This window comes from Hyalella azteca, unplaced genomic scaffold, assembly GCF_000764305.2.
Source record: "Hyalella azteca isolate HAZT.00-mixed unplaced genomic scaffold, Hazt_2.0.2 contig4307, whole genome shotgun sequence".
Lineage (NCBI taxonomy): Eukaryota > Metazoa > Arthropoda > Malacostraca > Amphipoda > Hyalellidae > Hyalella > Hyalella azteca.
In genome coordinates, this window is record NW_025934527.1 from 95,021 (window position 1) to 106,201 (window position 11,181).

Here is an 11,181-nt window from a genome sequence, read left to right on the forward strand (position 1 = left end):
GTGCTATTCCTACCTGGAGGTGTTATAGAGGTGCTATTCCTACCTGGAGGTGTTGTAGAGGTGCTATTCCTACCTGGAGGTGTTATAGAGGTGCTATTCCTACCTGCAGGTGTTATAGAGGTGCTATTCCTACCTGGAGGTGTTATAGAGGTGCTATTCCTACCTGGAGGTGTTATAGAGGTGCTATTCCTACCTGCAGGTGTTATAGAGGTGCTATTCCTACCTGCAGGTGTTATAGAGGTGCTATTCCTACCTGGAGGTGTTATAGTGGTGCTATTCCTACCTGGAGGTGTCATATCAGTGCTATTCCTACCTGGAGGTGTTATAGAGGTGCTATTCCTACCTGGAGGTGTTATATCAGTGCTATTCCTGCCTGGAGTTGTTATCTCACTGCTATTCCTGCCTGGAGTTGTTATCTCACTGCTATTCCTGCCTGGAGTTGTTATCTCAGTGCTATTCCTACCAAAGTGCTATACGGTGTTATAGAGGTTTCAGTTTTCTATAGTTTCAATGAAGAACGAAAAGGAAAAAAACGAATTGAGGAATTCGTGTAATCACGCTTCTATTGACGATACAGATTTGTTATCGTTCTGAAATAGAAAAAAGTAAGAACATTTTTCTATAAAATTCAACCCTGGTCTTGGAAATAACTTACATATTGAAGATAATATATACATATATGTTCAGCCCCAATTACGGGATGACCGCGGCTGACAACATATTTTTGTACACATCATATGTAAGTGCTGTTACTTTTATTACTTTGCTATTATTCTTACTACCTTACCTTATGATTAATAACATTGTTATTAACATTATCATTATNGTTAGGCCAGAAGAGGTTAGGCCAGAAGAGGTTAGGCCAGAAGAGGTTAGGCCTGAAGAGGTTAGGCCAGAAGAGGTTAGGCCAGAAGAGGTTAGGCCAGAAGAGGTTAGGCCAGAAGAGGTTAGGCCAGAAGAGGGTTAGGCCAGAAGAGGTTAGGCCAGAAGAGGTTAGGCCTGAAGAGGTTAGGCCAGAAGAGGTTAGGCCTGAAGAGGTTAGGCCAGAAGAGGTTTGGCCAGAAGAGGTTAGGCCAGAAGAGGTTAGGCCAGAAGAGTTTAGGCCAGAAGAGGTTAGGCCAGAAGAGGTAAGGTCGGAGTAGGTACAGTCGGATAAAGAACTGCCTGCTAAAGAGTAAGCATGCTCAAGTATTGGCTGTAGACCTACGGCGCTATATTATCTTTAGGCAGTCTGTGACTGATCTTTGTAGTATGACTATGCTTAACTCGATCATGCTTAATTAAGCGGTGGCTGTGGACATATGGCGCTTTGGCTTGAAGCAATGGACATCATAGGTTGCTATGCCCTCCAGCATAATCACCCTCGGAAAGAAATAGAACCTAAAACGTAAAGTTGGCCAAAGCTAACCTCTGGCATGCACCTCGGTTGGTTCAGCTATTGGTCTTCTCAAGGGCACATTTGGTATGATCTTGTCGTATATTGTATTTATCCATTTCACTTCTTCCGTTACTTTGGTGCTTTCAGTGCGGTAAAAGATGCTATTATAAGAGTAGCTTGTGCAGCACTGAAATAACATAGCTTACTCGGTGTGCAGCCTGTGCAGCAGTACGTGGCAGTGCAGGAGGCAGCACTGCTGGAGGCTGCAGCAGCAGCAGCAGCAGCTCCTGCAGAGCCTGGAGTGGACTTCTTCTCGCAGGACCCCACAGCGCCCCCTTCAGCGCCCCCTTCGGTGCCCCTCAGCGGCGCCTCTAAGCGCAAGCAATATTCCAGGTGAGTGATATATGGTATATGATATTTGATATGTGATAGATGGTATATGGTATTTGGTATATGATAGATGGTATATGGTATTTGGTATATGGTATTTTGTATATGGTATTTGATATGTGATAGACGGTATATGGTATTTGGTATGTGATAGATGGTATATGGTATTTGGTATATGATATATGATAGATGATATGTGATAGCTGGTATATGGTATTTGGTATGTGATAGATGGTATATGGTATATGATATATGGTATATGGTATGTGGTATATGATATGTGATAGATGGTATATGGTGAGAGGCTAACAGTTCACCCTGCAGTAGTGAGGGCAAAGGGCGACGTCGTTTGTTATTTTTCCGAGAACTTTTCTCATCTTGCAGAGATCGTTTGAATTTTATTAGCTCAATAGACATTCATAGTTACCAGGATATACAATTATTCATTGTGTTTTGTGTGATCAAGATCTCTGTATTTACTAATAAACGCTGTGTACTTGTTGATAAATGTTGTGCACCTTTTAATGAATGTTATGCTTCTTTTAATGAATGTTGTGTACATTTAATTTAATGAATGTTTTATAAGTTTTAATGAATGTTGTGTACCTTTAATTTAATGAATGTTGTACACGTTTTAATGAATGTTGCGTCCACATTCATGAATGTTGTTTACATATTAATAATGTTTGTTGCAGTTCGTATTTCGAGAGCGGGGACCGCAGCAGCATATCCCCTCCCCCCGCCAAGAGGCTAGGGGGGCTGTTCTCCCCCCCGTACCCCGCGATGGGGGGCAGCAGCCCCGACCCCCCCTCCCTCCTCACCCCCACACAGCTCCCCACCACCTCCACCGCCCCCACCAACGCCGTCAATGACGATGAATGGAAGAACATACATATGGTAATACCTGCACTATTCATATAAATTATACTCCTTTATTTAATTATATCATATTTATTAGAACAGGCTTGAAGTTATTCAAGAAAATAATCATCAAATTGACCTACTTTTAGTTTTCACTTCACATGTTGAGACATTTCTTTTCTTTTGCCGTACTTAAAAAATGATAGCAATCTTCTTAAATCATGTTAATTTTGTCATTAAGTACTATTGTAAACGCTTAAGATCTTTAATAAGTTTTACAATTTATTATTCATACAACATTGATCTTCAACAATCACATGTGGATGAACATTAACTAACATTGAACAGACTTGTAAAATTTTTGTAAAGCACGTACATATCACGCGTAACTGACGCGTCACGCGTGAGTAACGCGTGTGTTACACTCATCTTAGTCATACGCTTCTCATACCCTCGTCATACCCNCGAAAATTCTCTTCTTTAACGATATTAACATGAAACATTTATTGAATAATTTAATAGAAACAATGAGTATTTTAATTTAAATTTAGGTTTTTTTTTAATTATCTAGTTTTATTTAATTTACGTCCTCCAGAATTCAAAAGCAAAGAGATCAGCTGAAAAATTTATCGTTACTTATGTGAGAAAAAATTTCGGAGTCCAACCTCTTCGTCAGTTGAAAAACTTAGAACAAAAGTACAAACAATTAGTAAACTAAAAGTCAACATTTCAGTGACATGTGTCACTTCATGTGACTGTGACTCAAGTCACATGTCTGTGTCATGTGGCACATCACTTGCCTGTGTCACATGACGCATTTCTGTGTCATGGGTCACATCATGTGACTGTGCCACATGTTGCATGTCTGTGTCATGTGTCACATCATATGTCTGTGACACAAGTCATATGTCTGTGTCATGTGTCACATCACTTGACTGTGCCACATTACCCACACGGGGCCACAGGCGCGCGGTGTGGCCGGTCTGCGGACTACGACGCAGAGGTCCGCAGACACGCAGCCGAGCTCGTGGCGCAGGCCATCCGTGCCACGGAGGACAGGGTGGCCGAGGTCAAGCGCAAGGCAGGTCAGTAGGCCACGGAGGACAGGGTGGCCGAGGTCAAGCGTAAGGCAGGTCAGTAGGCCACGGAGGACAGGGTGGCCGAGGTCAGTCGGTCAGGCGGACGGCAATCTCTTGCGCTGAGAAATTTATTTACAAGCCATTATGCATTGAAAATTATTTTAATCCAAGTGCATCTGCTATTTATTTTTATTGCAAGTGCATACACTATTTATTTTTACTTCTGCTACATACACTATTATTTGTACTCCAAGTGCATTTGCTATTTATTTTAAAGCAAGTGTATACCCTATTAATTCCAATGCAATTGCAGACACTATTTTAAACGCAAATGTATACACTATTTATTATATTTATTATATTACTCTACCCTGACAACCCTGCGTGTTGCATGTCGCAGAGGAGGCGGTGAGTGAAGTGCGGCGGGCGGCGGTGGCGGAAGTGCAGCGCGCGGCGGCGGCGGCGGAGACGCGCGCGCAGGAGCTCGTGACGGCTGAGCGCGCGCGCCTCGAGGGCCTCGTGCGCGAGCTCGCGCGCCGCGACGCTGGTGACCCTCGCCCCGACCCCCACCAGGTATTTGGTACTAATAACCCCGTGGGTTTATTGTATATTAATTTAGAATAACAAATGGGTATAAACACCAGGTATTTTTGTATTCATAACCCCGTGGGTTCATTTTATATTAATTTAGAATAAGAAATGGGTTTAAATGCTTATAATATATAGTTAAAGTTGTGTCACGAAAGTTTTAATTCTTATAGACTGTTTAAATTTAATTTGGAACTTCTATTGATTCTTGAAGAAAGATTCCTGCCCATACACCATCAAAGTTGCACGTGAATATATCACGAATGCGCAGTAATGTTGAAATTGCTCACAAATAATGAAATAATTTTGGAATAACTCACCATCAGTGCAATAATAGTGAAATGACTCAGCAATAATGCCACGGAGGACAGGGAAAGTTTATTTTCACTTAGAATTTTGCCAATGTTATAAGTGATATAACTCGCCAATAATGAAATAATAGTGGAATAATTCAGCAATAATGCAATAATAGCAGCATATCTGACTGCAGGCTTAACTAAATAACCTTGACATGACTCAGCGATAATGCAATAATATTAGTATAGGTATTTGACTGAAGGCTTAAATAAATAAGCGTGACGTGACTCAGCAATACTGACTGACCCCCACCAGGTATTGTATATTTATAACCCCGTGGGTTCGTTTTATATTAATTTAGAATAACAAATGGGTATAAATACTAGGTATTTTGTATTCATAACCCAGTGGGTTCGTTGTATATTAATTTAGAATAACAAATGGGTTTAAATGTTTAAAATATAAAGTTGAAGTTGTGTCGTTCAAATTCAGATAACCAGGTATTTTGTATTCATAACCCCGTGGGTTCATTGTATATTAATTTAGAATAACAAATGGTTTAAACACCAGGTATTTTGTACTCATAACCTTGTGGGTTGATTTTATATTAATTTAGAATAACAAATGGGTATAAATGCCTAAAATATGAAATTGAAGTTGTGTCACAAAAAGTGCTAATTCTGATAGACTATTTAAAATTAATTTGGAAGTGAAATGACTCAGCAATAACGAAATAATAGTGAAATGACTCAGCAATAACGAAACAATAGTGAAATAACTCAGCAATACTGCAATAATATCAGTATATATGAGTGCAGGCTTAAATAAATAAGCGTGACATGACTTACCATAAATGATATAATAGTGGAATGACTGACTAATAAATAAAATAATTATATTATATATGAGTGCAGGCTTGCTGGAACTGCGGACGCAAGGCGCACGAGACGTGCAGCGGCTGCAACACGGCGCGCTACTGCGGTCCCTTCTGTCAGCACAAGGACTGGGACGCCCACCATAAGGTGTGCTCACCCACCCTCGCCTCCACCACCACCACAACCACCAACAACAACCTAAACAACCACACCAATAACAACCTAAACAACCACACCAATAACAACATTACAAGTAGTAGCAGTAACAATAACTCCAGCAGTAATGGCGCTAACTCTAACGGGTTAGGCATGTCACCCGTTGGTGTTATTAACGGGCTACAGCCTCCCGTGGGGCTACACAACGGGCACCAGCCCCCCGTGGGGCTACACAACGGGCACCAGCCCCCCGCGGGGCTCCACAACGGGCACCAGCCCCCCGTAGCCCCCAAGCTAGCCACCGTCACCCACAAGCTCCTTGCTAAGGCCGCCGAAGTTAATAAAATGGAATGAGGTTTATTATGGTTGGGAGGCCTAGCCCAAGAAATGGACGCATTTACCCCAAAACTAAATTTAAAATATTACCTAGTACTCAGTGCAGTGAGTGACAAAGAGCACATTTTCTCGTCCGTCCGTGAAGTCACGGACGAACAGACGGACAGACAGACGGACGGACGGAAATGACGAGCACAATAGCGCCTTTTTGTCCATAAGTGAGAAAATGCGCTAAAAATATGAAGATTGAGAAAATATCTGATGATTTTAAGGATCGGGTTTCAGATTTGAGTTGTATTGAACGAAAATGTTAGTGAACCTTTTAATATCATTTGAGTTTGCATCATATAGCGAATATCAACATCACAAAGTTTGTAGGGCACAACATAAAGTTTTGTTGTTTCCACAACTCACAAGTTGTTTCCCAGTTGATATCATTTTTTAATTAATAAATTAGAAAAATGGTATGGTATGAGATTAAATAAATGTCCTGAAGCGACCAAGGCTGAGTTCTCTTAGCTCTCGATGTACTACGTGCATGAGAGAGAAATAAATGTGTCAGGCTGTCCAAATACTCACCCACTCCCTCACCCACAGCGCAAGCAGAGAGCGGCCGTATCTCTGCTACGCTCTTTAACCGTGCCAAACTGCGTCAGAATAACCCATATAGGGCAAAAACTGAATAGCAAATTATAAATATTCTGACTCATTTGTCTGAGTATTAATGCTAAATTAATATGAAATGATCCGTAGGCTCATACATCATGTAAAAGAAAAACTAAGGAATTTTTTCATATTAACGTAGTGTGTGTTATTCGATGTGTAGGTGTGCTTGTGTACGTAGTTGTATAAATAGTGTGTCGATATCATCATTATTTGTAGTAAATGCCAACAAATACACGATAAATTTCGGACTATGTTAGAAATAGGCTATGTCAATGTAAACCAATGATGAGGAATTACGATTACCAACTGTGAAAATAAACTATATTCCTGTAAATAAAAATAGTTCTAAAGATTCATGTAAAAATCGAAGATAAAACCTCTTAAATAGCCTAAATGCCGGTAGAATCGTGAATTGTGCCGACATAACTGAATTTAAATTAAATTAAAAACCAAATTAATTTGATCAAAAACCACCTCCCTTAAATATAATTAAACAACAATAATTGAAATCTTAATTCCAAAAATTCAATTGATTCAATCAAAAGCCTAAACCCTTGCAAAATTTACTTGATATAATGAAAAATTTCCACCCTGGAAATAAAGTGGTTATGAATTAGAACTCTGATTTTCGATAAACGCTCACATATGATCGTGATTATCGACTCGCGTTTCATACAGCGTACAATTAAATAATGATATTATCTATCGATTCTTCTCCAATAAATTTCTGGCTTTACCTCATATCTTGCTGAATTTCGTGCCAATTGTATTCCTACGTTTAAATCAATTTTCATTAATCGGCTTCTAGGAATAACTTTTTTACTAATCGAATTCATAATTATGCACCAATTCCAATATTTTTGTTTTCGTTATATTAATTAACCGCCGATATTATATAATTATCAGGTTCAATTAATTAGATTGTACAACTAATGCAAGCAGAAAGTTATTAAAATATAGATTATTTTTCATGGCATTGTGGACAATAGTAAAGACTAACTTCATAACAACTTCATGCGTCAATAAGTTCGAAGTTTTGATATTCACTAAAACTCTAATAACTTGCGATGATGACAAGTCCGTGCAATAATTGTCACAATTTTTGCTATCTCTTCTAACTGTCAAAATATTCACTTAATTCTTATAAGAATGTTTCCATAATACACCAAGATAAAATGTTTATGTACATTGTACATTTAACTTGTGTATGAAACTGTACAGAGTGTGCGCAAATATACAAGATGTATTTACAGTCCCACATATTCTACGACGTACGTGTGTTGCCAGGCCATGTTGTCGTGCTTGGTTATAACTAATAATGGTTATTGTAAATAATGTTTATGGATTTTTCATGAAAATATGAATGTGAGTTGAAAATCCTACAATTAAATGGTTTGTCGAGCGCCTGTAAGAAGCATCCAAGACATCAGCCTATACCTGTACATTATAAAACCGATTGTTTTATTAAGTCATCTTCAAGTTTAACGATTTCAAATTAACTCGATCCCAATATAGATAAAAATTAAAATATTTAGACCTGCACACTAACGAAATAATTTCTAATTTTGTGCTCGACACTAGTAAGTGATAGTATAGATTGTGACTAGGCCCTATCTCGGCTACGTGTCTAACTAGCTCATTATTGTAACAGAAACTGTTTCTAAATGTTCGCATGGTCTGATACTGGAGTGGTGTTCTAAGTAAGAAAAAATGTGTTAATTTATTCGTAGTTTGTTCCTGAAGTTTGCATTTAATGTTTTTCGGATAATTTTTGGCGACACACTAGACTTTTCGTGAATCTTTTCCTTCATTCGTGGAATAAAGATCTTCGTGGAATAAAGATCGGGTTCCAAAGGCCGGATCCCTTGTGAATCAAATCACGAAAAGTTCAAGAATCGGCAGCAGGCCATGGGCCTATTTCTTCAACGCCGACACTTCTATTCTATTCTTTAATTAGTCTTACATTTTGCCAATGTTATAAGTGATCCAACCATTTTAGTGAACTTTAATGTTAGATGTTATCGTCCGCGTATTTTTCCATTGGAAAAACGCAGTTCATTTCAGATTCAAGTGTCTCATATTCTGAGAATCATGAATCGTATTATTTGAACGACTGCTTTAGGTCGACTCTTTGCTAGGACTAGTTTATTTCATTGCAATGCATGTTTATAGTATTCGTTTTAATTTATTTTATTTAGTTTCTAAGTAAATCCCAATAATAGATTTAACACCCAGATTACTTTACTTGTCTTATTACAATGTTGTTGTTCGCACTCTATTTTCATACCTCATTTCTGTTATTATTTATATCGATTTTATAGCTTGTAATGTCTGTGTTAAGTTTTATTTTGAACCAAAGAGTACTTTAAAGGCATAAATTTGTATCTCTTCTTGAAAAAAAACTTCAGGAAACGAGTTACCCATCGAAGCGTTTGAAATGGACGAGTAAGTGTTGCAAATAAACCCGCAATAACGCTTAAAATTTGATTAAATTTTCTGAACAGTTTTCGAACTTACCCATGTTAGTTATTTTTTATTAAAATCGATAAACCACATTTGTTGGGGAATGAAATGATTCGAGGAATATTTATTCCATAGTATAGGCGTGTGTAGAATATTATTAAAACTGTGAGCCGTAAATTTGGTGTTAATTTTGTGATACATGTTATGCAGAGTTGCTTACATATGGCGGTGGATAATATGATAGGATTTTCAAATGTATTTAAATATAGAGCTCGTTCTTTTCAAAAATTGTTTTGCTTCCCTATTTGCAAACGAAAGCGCTAACTGCACAGAATTGAGAACAACAATGTGAATATCCATCATTTACATTGTAATCATTTTCGTATGTGCTGCGATGCGTATAAAAATACGTTCAACAATTTATTTTCTCTAGTTTCAATACAGAATAAGTAATGTGGGCATCAGCACAAGAGATGCGATCTTGATTTACGGAGACTAAAATAAAAAAGTATTAAGTATGAAGGCATGGCGTGGCACTTCGGAATGTTGGATAACAAAAGACTATACACATGCCCAAAACTCGTATATAACATCCCGAAACATTAGAAAAATCTCGAGAAATAACTTATAGTGAAATTAAACTTAACATATACTTTCATCGAGCGGTCGGTTTGGCAGACAAGCGCATACGAAATATTTTGTGGTGACGAATGATTGTATGCTGGTTCATCGCACTTGTTTCATTATTTCAAGAATAATTACCGAGCCTTCAGGAATGAGGTTCGTGTAAATGCTTACTGTGGCATAAACATGCAAAATTTAATTACAAACACATGTTGCCTATGTTGACAATCAGTTACTTATTTATAATCAAATTTTAGTCTAAAATATGGAACTGATCAGAAATTGACTGGGTTGTTCAAAACTTGTGGAAAAAATAGCAATAATAAACGATATCCCGATTGTTATTCTGCTCTTGCCTAAAATTCGCATAAAATTGTGAAGTGAACTCTCTAAAAATAGGAAAATTACATGCTATTGACATACCAAGTCGTTGAGTTGACCCGAGTCAGAATTTGTTACAATCTAAAGTGAAACCATGCAGGAAGCTTTCACGAGCAGCTCCACGTGGTTAAACGGCTGTTTAAATGCATAAAAACAACGAACGCGCTCACGCTAGCCAGACGTGACCGCATCCAGCGTGGGAGACTCGTTCATTATATGCTGCTACCTTACAGCTGGAGCTGGGCAGATTTTACGACGCTGGTGCGCGGCGGTACGCGATTCTGAACTTGCTTGCATCTGCGTCACTCTCTGAGCGCTGGGAACATGTTGTTCGTGCCACGCACTGCCCTTCTCCTGTCAACAGCAGGGTGGCCCAGTGGTTACAGTTCAGAGTATCAGGATTGGCGCAGAGAGGTGCGGGTTCGATCCCAGCTCTCTGCGCCAGTTTCTGGTCAGATCGGCGAGGAGGCCGGGCGGTTAAGCACAGCAGAATTGTAGCAGCGAGTTAAGAGTTCAAGCCCGTACCAAGCTGTGGATGTTCTGTGATATTAAGAATCGGCGACAGGCCTACGGCCTAACAAACACTGAAGCCGCTATATTATTATATTATTATTATTATAAACCTGCGCGGCCTACTTGTCTTCCTCTGATCTTCAACAGGGTAGCGTTGTTCGTTACATGCTTGGGTGGAAATGGAGGTCGAAGTACAACTTACAGTCATATTAATCGCGTTAAAAAACATGGTGCCTCATGACGAGCCAACTACCCGAGGCCTCGTTAAAACCAACTACATGCTTAACAACATTATATTAAATTTAGATCATTTCGCAACTACTTTGCCGTGAGATCTGCGTGGTGTTGAAAGTTGCAACTTTAACTGTATCAATCGCGAAAAAAAAAACACAACGAAGTCTTGCGTTATCATCAGCATGTCTCTATTAATGCCAGCTACCGAGCTTGTCAATAAACTTGATAAAAAGTTCACTGAACAGTATTAGAGGCTATCAAAACTAGTCGTCAGTCTAGGGTAGCTTTTAATGGCTGAAAGATCACGTACTTGTCGACTGGAGTGCCTGTATCAGAGATA

At 38.9% G+C, this 11,181-nt stretch overlaps 1 protein-coding gene across 1 annotated transcript in view; it reads left to right on the forward strand.

The window, feature by feature from the left end:
• Nucleotides 1-6,075, forward strand: part of LOC108679998 — a 38,749-nt gene extending 32,674 nt beyond the window's left edge. Inside the window, exons 4-10 of the mRNA XM_047879946.1 lie at nt 20-210; nt 1,596-1,771; nt 2,464-2,665; nt 2,978-2,981; nt 3,595-3,714; nt 4,109-4,281; nt 5,508-6,075. Coding sequence (XP_047735902.1) covers nt 20-210; nt 1,596-1,771; nt 2,464-2,665; nt 2,978-2,981; nt 3,595-3,714; nt 4,109-4,281; nt 5,508-5,978 — 1,337 coding nt within the window. The 3' untranslated portion in view covers nt 5,979-6,075. The remainder of the gene's footprint in view (nt 1-19; nt 211-1,595; nt 1,772-2,463; nt 2,666-2,977; nt 2,982-3,594; nt 3,715-4,108; nt 4,282-5,507) is intronic.
• Nucleotides 6,076-11,181: the final 5,106 nt, after the last annotated feature.